At 43.0% G+C, this 18,477-nt stretch overlaps 1 protein-coding gene across 2 annotated transcripts in view; it reads left to right on the top strand.

The window, feature by feature from the left end:
• CEMIP (cell migration inducing hyaluronidase 1) overlaps positions 1–18,477 on the top strand; it is a 113,461-nt gene that overhangs the window by 69,112 nt on the left and 25,872 nt on the right. For both annotated transcript variants that reach the window (XM_051628160.1, XM_051628161.1), the window contains 5 exons: positions 1,780–1,921; positions 2,742–2,933; positions 11,674–11,849; positions 12,426–12,635; positions 18,265–18,470. In XM_051628160.1, the coding sequence (XP_051484120.1) occupies positions 1,780–1,921; positions 2,742–2,933; positions 11,674–11,849; positions 12,426–12,635; positions 18,265–18,470 (926 nt within the window). The remainder of the gene's footprint in view (positions 1–1,779; positions 1,922–2,741; positions 2,934–11,673; positions 11,850–12,425; positions 12,636–18,264; positions 18,471–18,477) is intronic.

Below are 18,477 nucleotides of genomic sequence, written 5' to 3'. Positions count from 1 at the left end.
ACTACCAGCTGTAGTATGTTGGAAAAAATATTGGTGAGCTTGCAGCCATTTTTCAGAATCTATTGGTTTTTTCTCTATGAAAAGAAATTTGAATTCTGTTTGGGGTTCAACATTATAATCATACCATCAGGCCAGCATGATGAGGAGAAATCACACACCTTTTCTGAGACTGCAAAAGCCTCTCTAAGAACAAAAATTAAAGCATATGTTCACCATATATTTTTTACTTCCACGTGGTAAAATCACTATGGAAGCAGCAAAAGACAATAAAATACTTCATATCTGTGGGAGGCTGAACCAAAGTTCCTGGTTACTCTGAACCAGTGGAGCTGTCACAAGAATGTGGCTATTGAAATAAATGGGAATGTTGACAGCATGAGTGAAAGTTTCCAGAGCTAGATGTTATAAAGAATCTCCTCTTGAACAGAAAGGAAAAAACTGCCTTATAATTTTCTGCCATTTCTTAGCAAATCCCTGTTCATCTCTGCTTCCGCACACATGTATGAGAAGTGACAGCTTAGTTCAAAACAGGGGTCAGATGTTTTTTATGATACAGCCCCTTTTAGCATGTGTATTAAAAGAGAAACAAGAAAGATATTCTTCTGCTCAAGAAACAAACTTTTTTTTGCTCCTCTGTCCAATGATAGTTTTGTTTGGTTTTTTTTGTTTTTGCATGTATATTAAAAGTGAAGCAATATTTTTTTCACCTTATCCTGCAGATCTTGGGGCAAATCCTCAGGTAGTGTAATATGCTGGTGCTCATTGCCTTCACTGATTTATACCAGCTGACCTGCTCCAGCTCTGCTATACACAAAAAACCTGAAGATATGATGATAATAACAGGAGTGCAGCACAGCCAGAGGCACATTCCTGCAGCTGATGGTGCTAATCCTCTACATGGCATTAATAGGGAAGGTCTGCCTGAGCAAGAGGATCAGGATCAGACCCTTCACTGGAAGACACCTTATCTTCTGGTGCCTTGGGAAAATGCACGTGTTATTTGGATTGCCCAATGCCATGCATCACATTTTTGTGAAAGGGTCAAGAGAATTGCAGGCTGTAGAGTTGGACTGTGAAATTTAACATGACCCTGAAGGGTGACACTGCTTCATCAGGAACACAGGAGAGGCCACATATCACATTGCTTCTTGGTATGATGCAGCCTTTTTTTCTCAAGGCAGCTCTACAGGTTCTGCACTTGTATGTGAGACAAGGTCCCCTCTTCTTGTTGCTTTTGAAGCAATGGGTAATGAAACAGCTTCTTTTATTTTTTTGCTTAGAGGGACTGATCTGTGCAAAAAAGAAATAAGACCTCCAACTCTTTCTTCTGCAACTCTTTCTTCTATGGCCAGATACAGTCTGGCCATAAGCAATGATATGAGTGCAATCAACAAGCTTGAAACCATGAGTTCATTTGGGTACAAGCATCTGCGTTCCATGTTTTTATCTGGCCTCAAACCAATGGCAGGAGAAAATCTAGGGCACCAAGGCAGATGTTAGTGAAGCTCAGAATACTCCTCCCAAAAAAAGCACATGGTCTTAATATAGATCCAGGAGAAATGCGTGCACTGAACAATCATCTGTGCAGCTTGTGGATAAAATAGCTGTGTCTGAGCACCAGCTGCAATGGTGGCTGGGTAGGACATGTAGCAGTCACCATGTTTTGTTATACAACTGTTGTGCAGTGCCCAAAGCAAAGCAACAGCCTCTTCTGATGGCACTGGTGAAATTTCTTCTCCTCAAGGCATTACATGTTTTATATTTCTATCCTCGTTCCAGGCAATGACGCTGGATGGAGCTAGTTTAACAACGGAGGTTTTCTACAAGGGTGGCCACGATTACAGGTTCCTGTGCCATGGGAAGGACCAGACAGGCGAGGGCTGCCAGAACTACAGAGTACGGTTCCTGTGTGGCAGATCTGGTATGTGCCCAGCGTTGGAAAACCAGACCAGGGAACAGCAGAAATACTGTTGTTTGGTGACTGGCTCTTGTTCGGTGCAAGAACAACTTCAGCCATTTCTCAAGCTAAAACATTGGCAGGGCTCTTGACATGAACACAGATAAAATGACTGAAGATTTATTTCAGGAAAAAATTCCTGAGCTCTAACAGAGGCAACAGGGCGGTGCCTCAAAAACCCAGCAAGCTTATGGCAAATACCAGGCAAGTCCCTTCCCATAAATATCTTGTCTTTTGCTGAAGCATTCTGGGATGAGGTAGGATTAGTCAATCAGGGAGTGCGAAGACAGCAGGTTTTGAAAGTAATCCTGTGTTTTGTAGCTATTCATTTCAACACTGCTGTCCCTAACCTTGTAATTAGACAAGGTCATTAGGATTCTTCAGTGCTCAGCTGGCGGGAAAAGAAGGGTGGAAGATGGTTGTTTTGGTGGAAAAAACTGTAATTATGCTAAAGACCACTTGGCTGCTGTAAATAACAGTGCCCAGCACCCACAAGTGCTGCTGCTAAGTGGGTGTGGTGAAAATGAGCCACTCAGAGATACTTTTAAATTTAGTTCTGGGGTGAGTGGAAAATCCACCTGCCTGCAACTAAAGGAAAACACTTTCTTGTTTGCTCACTTTCCAAGCCACAGCCAGTAAAAAGCGTGTTTGGAAGACTTAACTGTTTTTTGATGCATGAGGAAATAATATTTTGGTGGCATCCCAGGCAAAGGAAAAAAAAAAAAGGCAAGCATTTTCTGATAAGATGAACAGATTTATCTATGTTTCCATTTTGGCTTTTCAGTGAAACCAAAGCTTACAGTAACCATTGACACCAATGTGAACAGCACGATCCTGAACCTGGTGGATGACGTGAGCTCATGGAAACCCGGAGACAGGCTTGTGGTTGCAAGCACTGACTACTCCATGTACCAGGCAGAGGAGTTCCAAGTACTGCCATGCAGAACCTGCAGACCCACCCAGGTCAAGGTAGCAGGTAAGGTTCTTTATCCTACCAGGCTGTTGATGCAGTACACACATTTTATCATTTGCACTGAGGTAACTCCAGTAAGAGTAGCAAAGATCTGGAAGACACCTCAATTTGATGGCTAATTTTCAGATGCTTTTGGGAAACTTACACTTCCTATTCTTGAAAGCCATCTCATTTGCTTCTGGTTCCTTTCTGCCTTCCCTTTTCATAACAGACTCAATTTTTTTTTTCCCCAAGCATGCTATTGAATTGATGTATTCATTTAAGAGAAACAAGTACAGGTGATGTGTGTGAAATGCTCAGTTATACATAACTGTATTTGAAACCATATCCCTTCCTGGAAAGCAGGAGATGAGCACAGCTGGTGAGAAGAGTGAGCTCAGGCAGGGGCAGACTGTGAGAGGCTGTGAGGCTATGAAGTAATGTGCAGCTGGCTCTCTTCCTAAAACAGTTATATTTAACAAGAGCTGTAATCTTACATTTTAGAAATACTGTTTTGTACAACTGGAAGCTACTGTTTCTCTTTCACTGTGTCTCTAGACAGCATTGCTTAGAGGTGATGTATTAACCAAACATTTCTGGCATCACATGGTTAGCCAGTTGTCCTGATCCCCAGCCCCAGGGGAGATGGAGCCAGCAGAGTGCTGCCAGTGTCAGTCTGAGCAGCAGGAGCAGAAACCTCTGCAGAGTCACAGCATTTTTCCCTTGAGGATGCCTAGCTCAAATCCAGAACAAATTGCTTTTGATTAAAAGACATAGCAGTCCAATGATTGTGAAGTGGCCTTCAGATACTAAATCAAATTAAGTAGCATAATCATGATGAACTGTTACTGATTACACAGACTATTAATGATATGAGCATAAAAGTGAAATCCAGAGTGGGAGATTTGCATCTCCACCTTAGTCTGGGAAGTGGTCTTTTCCTTGTAGAACAAGACTTTGGCACACTGGGAAATGGTGCATGGAAATGCCACATTCACTGTGTATAGGTGAAGAACTTTTACTTGCTGTACTTTACAAAGGCAAAAGTTATTTTACAGTATGAAAGTTATGGATAAAAGATGAACTATAAAAGCTGTAACAGCTGAGGCCACGTTTCAAAGGCAGCATCTGCCTGGAAGTAAATAATGTTACATTATCTTTTGTCTTTCACTGGCAATTGCTCTAGGCAGAGGTTTTGTCTGCATTTACAGTAAGATCTTTCTGAGAAACCATGAGGGCTCTTGGAACATCCAATGCACCAGGGAGTTTGCTCAGTTCTGTGAAATTAACTGCTTCACCATTATCTCTGACGCAACATCTTCTGGAAGGTACCAATGTTCTTCCTTTGGCAAGTGCCTCCCCACAGAGCTCTAGCCATTCATGGTTAGATGGCCTGAAAGACACGTTCCTCAAGCCAAGAAAAACATTATTCACAGTTTGAATGTATCATAGTCTTATGACTTAAAATGACTAGTACTTTCAAAGACTACACACATCCAAGTTGAATATTTTTCTTGAGAAACTTTTGAGCTATTGGAAAAACTGTTCCAGACTAGTATGATACAAGTCGCATCATGAAGATGGTCTTGGAAGATCATCAGTAAAAATAAAGATGACATAGGAGTATTTCTCTTAGGCTTCCCATAATCTAATGGCTCTGTGAAATTAATGTAATTAGATTTATCTTCTACAACAATGACAACTAAATTTGTTGAAGGAAGTTAATAGAGGGTTAAAAGCAACAAAAAAAAATTCATGTGAATTTCAAGTGAAGAAGCAGTGGAAACACTTGTTAAAGTAATTGTGCTCTTGGTCTCCAATTACTCTTTAGGAGAATGAGGACATTCCTTTTATTACCACAAATGACATGAACACCAGGGCCAAAGTCTGCCCTTACTTATATCCAGGCAACTCCATTGACGTCAATAGGATTTCACTGATTATATAAATCAAGGCGAAATCTGGTCCAGTAATAAAAATCACATCCAGTGCTCTTGTAACAAGAGCAGATTCACACTAGAAAATAAAATAATTTGCCTGATTCTAAGTTCAGTCTAGAGGAAATAAAACTCGGGAAGGCTGAGGTCTCCCCTGTCTTTTGGAGCCAGGAGGTCCCTGAGCTGCTCTATGCCTGGCCGTGGTGTAACTTCATCATTGCCCTGTGCCATGACATGCAATTATGCAGAATAAGGAGCTCTAATGAGCTGCAGGGTGGCTGTTTCCATGTCTCCTCGCCTCCGTGATGCCTGCAGCTCCCTGCAGCCTGCACAGCTCTGCCTGTGTCCTCCCTGCCCTGCCAGCTGGGCAGCAGTACCAAGGTGGTGGGTTTCAGAATGTGCTTGTCCCTGGACGAGGCAAACATCACTGGCTGGCACTGAAACCTGTCCGTGCGTGGGCACGTGAGTGTGACTCTCCCGTGATCAGGCACTGACTTTGCTGAAACTTGTTTTGATTCAATTAATTCCCTGTGAGACTTCCAGCCCACTGTTAACTAGGGCTTTATTTGTCCCAGAGACTCAAACACTGTGTGAGGAGAGGACAACCCAGAAAGAGCAAGCACACAAAAACAGCTGACAAGCAGTGGGGCTGGTCTCCAGCCTTCTGCACAGCCTGCACAGCAGCATTAGGCTCTTAATTGTGTGCAGAAGATGTTAATCATAAATGTCTGCTTCCTTTCACAACTTGAGATACTCAAGATTGCTTTGCTTCTTCTGAGAAAAGACTTCCACACAGATGTATTTCTGTACAGGGTCTTGAAAGGATGTAATTTGTAATAAGTGGAATGGCCTGATTTTTCTCAAGCAGTTGAGAACTCCAAAAGTCTGCCCTTTGAAAGAAAAATGATAAAACTGTTCCTACCCATGATGGTTTTATTTCTCTTTCAATATATTTTTTTTCCTTTTCATTTTATTTTTAAGTGAAACTTAAATGTCAGGTCTGAACTACTTAAGAGTCTCTTTGTTTAATTAAAGGCAGAAACCCTCTGCTATGTGAACAGAGTTTGGTGTGGTAGCACTTGGCATACCACAGTATAATTATTATTGATGCTCTCATCATTTGGTAATATTTTAATAGAGATGGTTTAGCATATTGTGCCAAATAAGTCAAACTCATTAGTTAGCTCATGTCCTCTTTATACTTGATACTTCCTGCTGAAACTCGTACTTGTCTTTTCTTGCTAGAAATGAATTGATTAGAGGCTGGTCTTCCAAACAGCTTAAGAGTGTTAATACTCATCAGGTTTAGTAGGATTTATATGTCTAACTGTGGACTTCTGCACAGCTCAGTGTAGAAAGCAAGGGAAGGCACATGTGCTGATCTTGTGCACTCCTTTATTGGAGCAGTTGCGCTAATGTCAGAACTGCTGCTCCCATGAGTAACTGTGGTTTGCATGAGGACTCAGCTCTGCAGGTCCTGCTCAGTCCCTCCCTTAAATAAGGCTTTTTTCTCCTCTTGCTTCCTTTGTTTAATTTTTTTTCAGTTGTCATTTTTGTGCCTAGATTATTTTCTCTGTGGGAACAGATTAAAGCTGTTTGATCTTCCAACTTCATGAGGTCTGGGGAGGGACAACGGTGCAAGGCCGTGGGAGGGAGGAGGAAGGAAGGAAGGAAGGGTTGTGTTGCTATGATAGAATTGGATAGTAGGAAAGATCAAGTATTTTGTCTAGTTTCTCTGGGAAACAAGTCTTATCTGCATTTTGGTTGCCCTGTATGAAGTTACTACCAATGCTGATAAGTTTCAGCATGGGACAAAAATGATGAAATGCTCTTTTGTGCTCCTATATGCTCTTGATAAAGCATGAAAAAACTATTTGTGCCCAGCATAATTACTCCAATTATCCCACATACCGGTGAATCATGATTACAAGCAGACATATCTTAAATCCTGCTTATTGGGTTGCAAATACTATAGAGATAGGGAGTTTACTGTGATCTTGTTGATGCAGAGAACTTTGAATTAAAATGTAAATACATAGCTGTCTAGCAGCTTCACAGGCTGTGTCAGCATTCATCTTATGCTCTAAGGTTGGGAGAAGTTACTTTGCTATCAAAATTCAGATATTTCTAGAGATTTAGGGGTTTCTGTTGAGTTGGCATCATTCTGGCTGGAACTCGCCAGAAGCTCTTTTTTTAAAGACAACCCTGGTGTTTGAAGGCTGGGCAGGAAACTGTCTGAAATGGCCCTTTCTAACAGTCCTTCAGAGCTCTTTCTCCTGCCTTTGGGCATTGCCTTAGTAGCAAATTTAAAAGAAACATAGTGGAATTTGTGCAGCATTTCAGAAAGGCTGAGTTTGAGCCTGATTTAAGTAGGGATTTAATCTGTTTTGCCTAGTTTTCCCATCCCAGCTGCAAGAACTTTTATGTCAAGGAGCAGGAAAACTAGGTTAGAGAGGGCAAACCTTGCATTTATAGAAGTGTGTCAGTAGATGGCTGAGTAGCTGCTGCAGGGAGTGGGCATGAGGTGAGACAGGAGTGGGCTTAGGACAGCATCACCCTGCCACTGGGATAAAACACTGAGGCCTTGCAAGGACCTCTCAGTGCTCAGTTAGAGCTTGCATGAGTAGATGCACTGCCCTCAGTCCACATCAATCCTCCTGTCACACCTATCTGCACCAGTGGCATCCACGCGTTTCAGCCTTGAAACCAAACAGCTATGGAGGCTTTGATCCAACACAGCATTCAAGTACACACCTAACACTATCTATGTGAGCTCAAGGCTCTTCCCTCTCCTACAACAGAGGGTGTATTTCCAGCCTTTGCCATACACTGTGCAGGAACCTGAAAGAGAAAAGGGATGAAAAGCTATAATAGGATGAGTTATCCAGCAGGAATCCATTACAAGAAGGTTTTGTTAGCCCTAACTCCTTATATAGTTTCATCCTTTCTGCTGTATGTCTTTTTACTGGAAACTTAATTTTCCATGTAGAAGTTATGAATTCATTAAGACATGGTGTTGTACTGCATGACTCAAGAAGCTGGTCAGCTCACCCAAGCCATGCTGCGTTGCATTACAGGCTTGTGGCTTGCAAGTGCAATGGCAAACCCCATCAAGATAATTCAGAATAATGAGGATTTGACAGGATGCCTCAGTGAACATTTGTTGGTTATTAAATATAAGCAATAGGGGCATTACCACCAGTGTTGACAAACGTTTGGCAACAATGCTAAATCTGACAGAGCCCTGGGTTGGCATCTACAATGACTTGCAGTGATTTTAAAGATGCCCTGAAGGGTTCACTGTCTCTGGACTATGTGGGTTGAACAGACAAGTTTGTGCTTAGCATTTCCTTTAAAAACTCTTGTTTAGAAAACATTAAAAGACTATGAGTGAGAAGGTCTTAGCTAGAGAGCCCAAAGGAGAACAAAAGACCATTTAGAGAATTAAAAAAAAAAATAAAATCCATGAGCATCTTAGCTCCACTTTATCTTCACCAAACCCAGACCTTCAAGTGCCTGTTTCACTTCTGAAAGGGATATTTAGCAGTTTGGGTCATTTAGAGCCATGGCATTTAGGCATGCATGAGTGTCCCTGGGAGGGTTTTCAGAGACATCTATGTAACTTGCCAGTGGCAAGCACCCTGCCACTCTGTAGCAGATGAAATAGTTTTAAAATCCCACCTTTCCTATGTCTGATAAGGCCTGAGACCTAGGTTTTATGGTTAGGTGCAAGTATGGCAGGTTTTCCTGGAGCTTTGTACGGTTTGGAGAGAGTCTGTTTTGAATCTTTGAATTGCTATGTTGACATAAGTATGCCCTTGATTAGTGGGTCATCTGTTTATCTTAATGCAGACTTTCTTTTAATAATTACCTTGTCCTTACCATCAACTGCTGACTTTAATAGTCACTGTCTTGAGTAATAAGCATGGAGAGGTGCTCATATTTTGCTGAATCAACACTTCTATGAGGCAAGCCCACACATTAAAGAAGTTGTTCCCTGTAAATTTACATTTTGCCAACTGGAGGCACTGATATGACAAGTGGAACAGCAAACCCAGGGCAGTTTTCCTAGTCCGTGACACAGGCCTTTAGTGGAAAGACATAATCTGTGTCACTGCAAGGCTCTGTTTGGTTTAGATGATAACACAGCACAAGCCTGGCTGGCTGGCAAGGCAACATCTGTCTGTGAGGGATGCAGCAGAGCCCAAGGAGGAGATGGAGAATCAGTGACCCCTGGGTTTGTTAGCAGCTGGGCAACCACAGGCATCAGCTTTGATGCTGAAGCAGCAGACACATTCCTCCCACGTTCACTGTAGAGCGTTGCCTTTCTTAGTATCAAAACATTTCAGTGCTGGTTTGCAGAGCCCTGGCATGGGTTTGCCCACAGTCAGTGCCCAGGGTCTCAGATATCACAGCTGCTCCCTGGGAAGGCTCCACATGCTGGCTGCAGCAGCAGCCAAATCTGCAGCTCTGCAGAGTGAGACACTTCCATCCACACATGAACTCCCTGAACTCAGCATGGAGCAGCCTCTTTTGTTGTTTTGTGGTGGTTTTTTTCCTGTCCATCACTACATACACCCTAGCAGCTCTCTGGAAGTACCACACATCTATAAATGCCCATTGTGGTGCTCTCAGCCTCTTGGGAAGTGCCTGGCACTGCTTTACAGCAGACATTTACAGCACCTGAGGGTTCCCGTGCCAGGGTCTGTCTCCTGTGAGGTCTTTCAGGGGCACGGGTTCCCATTGCCATGGGTAACTTGAATTTCTGGCTACCTCAAGGAGAGATTTGTTTTTCAAAACTCTGTCAAAGGACCTATTATTCAAAATCCACTTTTACATTGGAAAGGAATTTCTTTCCCTCTCTCCTTTTATCTCCAGAAAGTCAAGTCAGCAAAAACACAAAGTGAAAAACATGCACCCAAGAAGTTATATTTAGAAACTGGTTAGTCCGTATTTAACATTCCTGTCAGTGCTTACATTATTTTGCATGTCTGGACTGGTGTTAAATTAAATTAAAGACATGCAAGCATGACATTTATTATTCTAGAGCTCAGCACATGAATAACAAAACTGCCGATCTAATTTCACTGCTGCAAATCCTGGAGATGTGGCTTGAAATAGGATGTTCTTATGATTATCTGAACTTCTTCCTGCACTTCAGTAAATCAAGAAAAGGTCAGCTCCGGGGGAAGCGGAAAAATAACAGCTTAAAACCAGTTTAATAATGAGAGGCTGTGTTGTTTAGCGGAGTGACTTGAAGGTCTCACACAGTGTCCTCGCGTGGAGGGCACTCACTGCAGTGGCTTTTTTAATGCATGTGAATAAGGAAAGTGAAGCTGTTCTATGGACAGACTGGGTCTGGTTTTGGCCACACACCTGATCAGGCTTGCTGGCTTCAGGGCAGCATCATGGGAAAGCCCAGGGAGGCAGCTGCAAACACGGGTGAGGTGCCAAGGAGAGGGCACACGTGGCAGTGTGACCTCCAACCTGCAACACAGCAGTCTTGGAGCAAGGCAGAACACTCACCCTTCCCAAGTCCCCGTGTTACCATTGAGTTACACTGCTCCCAGTTCCTGGAGAAAGAGGGAGTGAATGATGTTTGCTTTTCTTCTTTATAAAGTCAAAGCATCACATTTTGGTTAAAAACAAGACTGTTTCAATGTTCAAAATCCTCCCCTCAGCTTGGCACCTCTGCTTAAGCATGAAGTGCTTCGCAGCCATAGCCAGGCCTCAGGCTTGCCATTTGTTTCTAATTACTGCTTTGAATGATTCCATTGAAATTAAATACATGCAAGTGTAGCATTCCTTAAAGTTCAATGTTTACTTAAAGAGTTTATTACTTATTTTTACTGGAATAATACAAAATGTAGTCAGTAAGATGAACCTTTTCCCAACTGCATTCTCTGCAGAAAGCGGCGGAAGGAAGGAGCGAGTATGAATATGTTTGAATGAAATTACAGCAAAAAGATTATTTTGCTTTCTAGATATCCACACTGCCTGGACTACACTCCTTTCTGGTCAGGCCAGGGAAGGATTTCTGTGCTTTAACCCCTCCACGAAGCCAGGTGTGTGTGTGGAGTAGGTTATAGGCAACCTGGCTTGGCAGAGGGAGTTGCGGCTTGGGGTAGATGGAAGATTCCATTGACTCTGACCACACCAGGGCAGAGGGAAGTGTTGGGAGACAGTTTGAGACATGTGGGCAGATCTAAAATTGAGAGGTTTGGGAGGGCAGGCAGTAGGAGGTTTTTCAGCCCTCAAGCTGGATTAAGGGTTGCAATCACCCCAAGCCACAGTTTTACAAGGCTTTCTGCCTGGTCCTCTCCTTGCTTAGAGGAACAGCCGTGGCATTAGCAGGATCAGACTGTGATCACCTGTGAGTAGTGCTATGGGATCTGAGCAGCTCTCAGTCTCACTATAGGAAGTGCTGTGCTAACCCTGGGGATTTAGACTTTTCAGTAGCTACATAATCAATTTTCTTTGTATTGGATGTTCAGACGTGGCTGATTGTAATCCAGAATAAAAAGATCTCAAATTATTGCAGTCCCTTTTCAAGGCAGGAAATGTGTTTTGTCGGACAGACTGTTGGTTGAACTCCCTGCTAAATGAAGCAACTGAAGACCAAAAATCCCACTTCCTTTATTGCAAATATCTCAGCAAGACCTTAGGTGACACCTGTGCTCCAGTCTTCCCTCCTTTGAGGAGTCAGCCAACAGTTTTTGCTGACTCAATTGCTCCTTTCATTATCCCGCCAGCCCCACCACAGGAAGCACAAGGGGAAACCAGCAGCATTGGCAGAGTAACCCTGAAACTGGATCTTGTTCCTTTAGGGAAAGCAACATACCTCCACATTGGTGAGGTCGTTGATGGTGTTGATATGCGAGCAGAAGTGGGGCTGCTGAGCCGCAACGTCGTGGTGATGGGCGAGATGGAGGAGCAGTGCTATGAGTACGGCAGCAAGTTGTGCTCCTTCTTTGATTTCGACACCTTTGGGGGACACATCAAAGTAAGGCTGGTGCCCTCTCCTTACACTTCCCTCTCCCCAGCCTTGTCTTCACATACCGAGGAAGCCAGGAGCAAAGGAGAAATCCCTGCTGTCAGCCACTGAGCAAACAGCACCTCCTCACAGGGCAGCAGATCCACCCTCCTGCTGCCGCCTGTCCCTTGGCTTTGAAGTTCACCTCACACCCCTGCAGATGTTGCTCAACCAGCCAGGCTGGTGCTCAACCCATCCAAGTTACAGTCTCAACATCCTGATTCCAGTTTTCTGCAGATTCTGGTGGTGTTCAGCCCCAAAAGTTTTATTTGAGCCCAGCTGACTCAAACTCATGGAAAACATTAAATCCAAATGGTTTTTCTTCTAAAATTAAATCAGATGTGGCTATGGCATCAGTGGTGGGATCAAAGAGGAACTTTGACCTTCTTATCCACCCTGACCCCTCGTCCTTCACATCCATACACTCCCTTCCACACAGTAAATCTCTCTAGCAGATATGGTACAACCTTTCCTATCCCTGTCCTCCCCCCTCCTTGCCCTCAACAGTCTTTTATATTTCTTAACTGATGTTCTGTTCTTCTCCAGATTGGTCTTCATTTTAAGGCTACCCATATTGAAGGTCTAGAACTGAAATACATGGGCCAGCAGACGATGGGACATTACCCAATTCACTTCCATATGGCTGGAGATGTGGATGAGAAAGGAGGCTACAACCCCCCAACATATGTGAAGGATGTCTCCATCCACCATACTTTCTCTCGATGTGTCACAGTCCATGGATCCAATGGTCTACTGGTAAGAAGCCCCAGTGTCCAAGTGGCTACCTTAGAGATCAAGGCACCAGTCAAAAGATTTCCTTATAGCATGAATATAGCTTAATTATGTCAGAGTGATGTGTTTTATTGTTAGAGCTATTGTCTGACTTCATCCTCCCTTCTGTTCATGTAGCTATATATTCCAGACATATTTCATAGAATCTTTGAATCATGAAATGGTTTTGGTTGGAAGGGGCCTTAAAGATCATCTAGTTCCAACTCCCTTGCGTAGGCAGTGACACTTCCCATTAGACCAGGTTGCTCCAAGCCCCATCCAACCTGGCCTTGAACTTCAACCTGCATTAAAAAGTGGGAGGCAAATGTGGCCCTATAGGCTGTGGTGACTCAGAGCAGACAGAGATTTTGTCTGTGTGCAACCATGTCTGCAGACCAGCCCTTCTCTAATGAGTAGTTGGATCTGTCTATAGGTGGAGAACTTGATATTTAAAGAGGATAATCAGAAGGTTTAAATGTGCTTCATCTTTCTTGTAATAAAAGTTTGTGTTTGCAATGCCATTCCCAACATTAAGCACTGACAGAGCTCTGATTTGTCAGAGCTGCCAAAACAAGAAACCCTTTAGGATAAACCTATAAAATGACCTAAGCTTGGCAGACAAGTTGCAGCACACCAGAGATAGTAAGAATACATTTATATTCTCCCCAGATTTAGGGGTGCCTTCTTCTTTGGGGTAAGGATGTCAAGGGAAAATATCGTTACCTCACTGAGCATCCTGGAGCTTGGCATGTAGCCCCAAAAGGCTTCCCTCCCTCTTACCCACCTCTGATGGCTTCTTCTTACCCATAGCCAGGAAATGTGCAGAAATCTATCCCAAAAACAGAGTTGCTAAAAATGTGAAATAAACATCAGGTTTGACTAGACAACTTTTCTCCATGTATCACCTCAAATACGAAGACTTAAAATGACAAGATTTCTGTAGGCAAAGGACTCCCACCCATTCAGTGAGATTGCAGTGTTTTCCAAAAAGAAAAAGAGTGTATCAGAGCCCTAAGTGGGGCACTTGTACAGTCAAGAGCCCTGCTACCACATATAACAGAATTTTAAGACACATCCTTGACAGTTGCCATCTGGATGGTCACTGTGCATTAGGGGTTCCTATCCATACCACTGTTCTGAAGTCACCCAACCATCTCATAGTAGAAGCCTGTAAGAATCTGTTTTCCTTAACTTCTTTGGGGAACATGATTTGCTGTCAACACCTAGCTAAGACATTATTTTTGACCTTTACTTGCTGATTAATATTTCCTCCTTTACTGACTCCAGCACACGGAGGGCTTCATCTTCCAGTCTTCTGTTTGGCAAGTCTGCAGGCTACAGCCTCTCAAAGTGGCAAGATTGGAGGAGAAAGCCACAGGCATAATTAACATGCACAGAGGTTGAAGAGAGGGCATTGAAATTGCAGCTCCAGAAGCAGAGCAGCTTTTATCTGCTATTTATGAATCTGAGGGATTGGTTTTGAACTCTATCCTTCTAAGTTTATGACACAATCCTAAAAATATGGATTCCTAAGAAAAAAAGACATTCTACTATATAAATTATATAAGGCATTTAGAGTCATATGGCATCTTCCCAATTCAAAGTAGCCAGTCCAGGGGCTCAGAATGCAGTTCATGTGCAGAGTGGAAGGGCAGCATTGTGGGATTCATTTGTCCCACCATCATGAGCTGTTACCAGTAGCACCATAAACACATCTTCTGGCTGCATGGAAGTTGCTCTGCTGTTGCTGAGCTGCAGACCAGCTAAAGCCTTGCTTCTGGATCTAATTTCTGATCTTCATCTCAGGGCCACATACTCAGGGCCTGGCATTTTTTTGTGTTGGTCAGACAGATGGGTTTCTACAGAGCATTTGGAAATAGTTCTCTCTCTGGTGCTTTCTCCAAGTGACAACTGTGCCTTGGGGACCCATGACATAGGGATCCATACGCTCAGGCTTTTCCAGCCAAGGTGGCATGATGAAATGTAGGCAGGCTGATGAAAGCAGCTTAATTCTCTTACTGTTACTCACCAGCCACAATTCCCTGAGTGACTGTGCTTTGCCTCCAGGACAAGGCACCCAGGAGAAATCTTAGAATTTCGGACATAAAATCTGAAACTTTCATCAAGAATTTAATCCCTGTTGATAACCGTTTATTGAAATGTGTGAATACTAAACTCTACTCAATACTTCAACTTATTTTTCATTTTGACCATATAATTTTTGCTGACAGCTGAAAAGAAAGCCTCAGTGACATAAAGCAGTCTATTTGTTCAGTGGTGTGACACATTCCAAAGGTTGCATCACTTGAGTGTTGTTTCATTGCTCTGTGATAGACATCTGCAGTCAGCAGGTCTATGCCTTGATTCATCAGGTGATCCCACCACAATCTCCTCATCTGCTTTCCAACTCTGTTTTCCTTCCTTTACTCTTCCTTCTGCCTCAGATATATTCAGACACCCACATGGGTCTCTGATGCTTACAATGGTTACTCTATACATTTCCTAGTTGCCTGTTGTCTTCTTTCTTGGGCAACACTACCTGTTCCTACATGCATGAACATCATTTGTGCAAACAGTGATGAGCTCTGTCTTTCCCCAGGTAACATTCATTCCCTCTGAGATCAAGTCAATCCAAAGCACACTTCTGAGAGGAGATTTGCCTGGATGATGTGCACAAACCACTCTTTGGAAACAGCCACACAAAAAATCTAGCTGGGCTATTAAACCTCAGCAAAGCACAGCACTTAATGATGTCCTGAACATTAAGGCATTGATTTCAGAAGGTCTGATTGCATGATGGTGGTTGAGTACCTGTGCAAATGCTTTAACAAATGAGAGACAGCCATCAGTTATTTTTAACTGTTATTAAAGCAGGCTGGTAATTTACATAAAGGCTTCCCTACTTGTTTTGCTATTGCTTTTCCCATGTCACTTCAGAGATATTCATACTGAAAGCACTAGGAGAAAATAGTGTCCAGTCATTCCTGATGACAGAAATGCTTTTCTGTGGGTCTATACAGTGTGCTCAAAGTCACTATCTCAGCATTAGCTCACCTCCAGTGAAGGGCTATTCTGCACTTGTCTACAAATTCATATTCACTAGGAGGCAAAGAGGGTCCTTCTGGAAACAAATCTGTAGAAATTCTTTTCTCACGATAATTATTGTTTGAAAATGCAAACATTACCCAATGTTTTCTTTAATATATTGGCCATAAAACCCACCTAGTTACGCCACTGCAATGCCAGGGTTGAAACTTTGCTCTGATTCCCGCTCTCTCTACTGGATCCCAGTGTGCAAGCTAAAATAGAAACAGCCATTGGGGAGGGAAATTAACTGGAGGTCAATAAACTGTTTGGCAGAATCCAGGGCAGACCTGTAGTTCATGGAATAAGAGGTTGTGCCATAGCTGTTTCAGTGGTATCTGCTTTTACTAATCCAGCTATTGTGTACTACACAGCAATTGTTTTACCATTATGGCATTATCTGGCCACAAATTACTCATAGTTAAAGCAACATTATGGACTATTAGGAATGTTTTAATCAAATAAAAAATTAAATCAATTGAAAAAGTGGTTTTGGAACAAGCATCTCATTTGCTATCCAGGCATTCCAGTGCTGGGCTTGCGACATGAGCAAGAGAGGAGATGTGGGGAAAGCAATTAATCAAACAGAGGGTGACAAACACATCAGGGACCAGATCCCTGGCTGATAACTCCATGTTGTTCTGTGACTTTTCAGGGATGAGTTAGGAGGAGGGATGTTTGCTCTGAGCCCCCTGCCAGCATGCAGCCCCTCTCTCTGTGCCACTCCTCTCTCACCTACCGGGAGGTGTGTTCCCCTGCCATGGTGCTCCCCATGCACAAAGGTGGGCTTTGCCCCAGCTAAAGGCTGGTCACTGTAAGTTCTCAGATCCCAGTCCTGGTGCAGTGCTGTGCTGCCTGAAAAGATAAATGGTCACACAAAATGGCTAACGTTTCTCTTAGGAAACTGTTTCCACCATCAAAAGGCCACAGCACCGTTACTTATGTTTCTTTCCAGTATTCATCTTGTGTGAGAGAAAGCTAATAGTGGTGGCAGTTTCTGTGCAATTCTGACATCTCTGTGGTTAAAAGACTTCCTCTACATGTCAGAAAATGTTTTCTGAAGGTAGCCTAATCTCCTGAAATGTTCTTTGCCACTTCAAGGCTGGCACATGTCATTCTTCCAAGATGAGACAGTTCAGTCCAGTACATACGTTTTATACCTAAATAAAGAATCTTGCAAAAGCTGTCGTCTGATCAGGGAAGTCAGCAGCAAATTTCAGTGAGGTAGCTTGAAGGAATGCACCAGGTCATTTTAGCTGTGTTTAATTTATTGTGATGACTGGTGTTCAGAGATTTGAGTATTTACACTGGAGCATGGATGATACATAATAGATGTGTGTGCGGATGTAAGCTTGTAATAGATTTGGCAAGCAAAGTGTTCTTTCTTATATGAAAACATATTTGTAATCATTTCAACACTAGTCCTGCGTTTTTATTTGAAACTGATTCTCCTTGCCTTGAAAATGAGACATGGAGATGGCAGAGGAGTCTCAGACCTGTTTACAAAACTAATTGAGGTGCTTGAGCACCCAGATCTCTCAATGACACCATAAATAATGGGGTTTATATCCAGCTTAATATTGTATTTTGTCCTTTGGCAACTTCTGTTTCATCAGAAGAATTTGTGGGATGTCAGGCTAACCTTTGCCACGAGGGTTCCTGAAGTCCAAGGTGATTGATTGGTGATGGTTGATGGGAAGAGCAAGGAAAGAACCCAGGAAAGCCAGCACTTCACCTGCCCAATGGAGCCCTGAAATTAATTTTCCATATCCCAGACATATCAACTAACAATGGATTTGCTGGACATGGTGTGTCCTAGGACTGTTGTTTTCCAGCCAGTCCTAGCCTTAGGCTTTGAATTCACATATCTACTCCTGAAATTGTTTTCTCAGATCTTTCAGTGGGGTGATGGGTATTGTTCTGTCCAACACAAAGGTGTCCCAAAGTTAACAACATTCAAACCAAAACCAGAACAGTACTGATTAACACCAGCTGATTTGTCTCAGGGTCAAGTAAAGCTCCTGTCAACAACTTGGAAAAAAGAATCAGGTCAAACCTAAAACAAGCCAGCCTGTCTGGAAAACAACTTGCTGCCTCTCTGATAGTCTGGAAAAATATTTTTTCAGCTCAGCTGCATTTTTCAGATGCATTTTATGTAGCTGCTCATGTAACTTCATGTGAAGATGAATGAGCCCAGATGTGATTTGAACATCTAACATCCTCCATTCATCCCCCACCTTGTGTTTTTTCCAGCCTCATGCTAAGACAGTGTCTGATTTCACAGGCAGACAAAAGAGTGGAATGAGCATTTCCTAGGTGATGACAATTTCTAATTAAATTTAAGTGTTGGAATTTTGCTTAGACTATAAGGTCTAAAGAGCAGAGAGTGACCTTGCTTTTGTTTTTGCTTACACACCCTGAGTTCAGGAGGGTACTGAGGTTCCTATGTGCCATTGCTATGGAATTTCTTATTATTATGCAGTGGCTGAAGCATGAAACCTGAACACTGGCTTTTGTTTTATGCATGCAGGTGAAGGATGTGGTGGGTTATGATGCACTGGGCCATTGCTTCTTCACAGAGGATGGCCCAGAAGAGCGCAACACGTTTGATCACTGCCTTGGACTGCTTGTTAAACCCAGCACGCTGCTCCCCTCCGACCGGGACAGCAGGATGTGCAAGTTGATCACAGAGGGGGCTTACCCAGGGTACATCCCTAAACCCAGGCAGGACTGTAGGTGAGTG

The sequence above is a fragment of the Apus apus genome, chromosome 10 (assembly GCF_020740795.1).
Source record: "Apus apus isolate bApuApu2 chromosome 10, bApuApu2.pri.cur, whole genome shotgun sequence".
NCBI lineage: Eukaryota > Metazoa > Chordata > Aves > Apodiformes > Apodidae > Apus > Apus apus.
The sequence above is the reverse complement of the archived record's forward strand: the minus strand, read 5'-3'. Positions and strand labels throughout refer to the sequence as shown.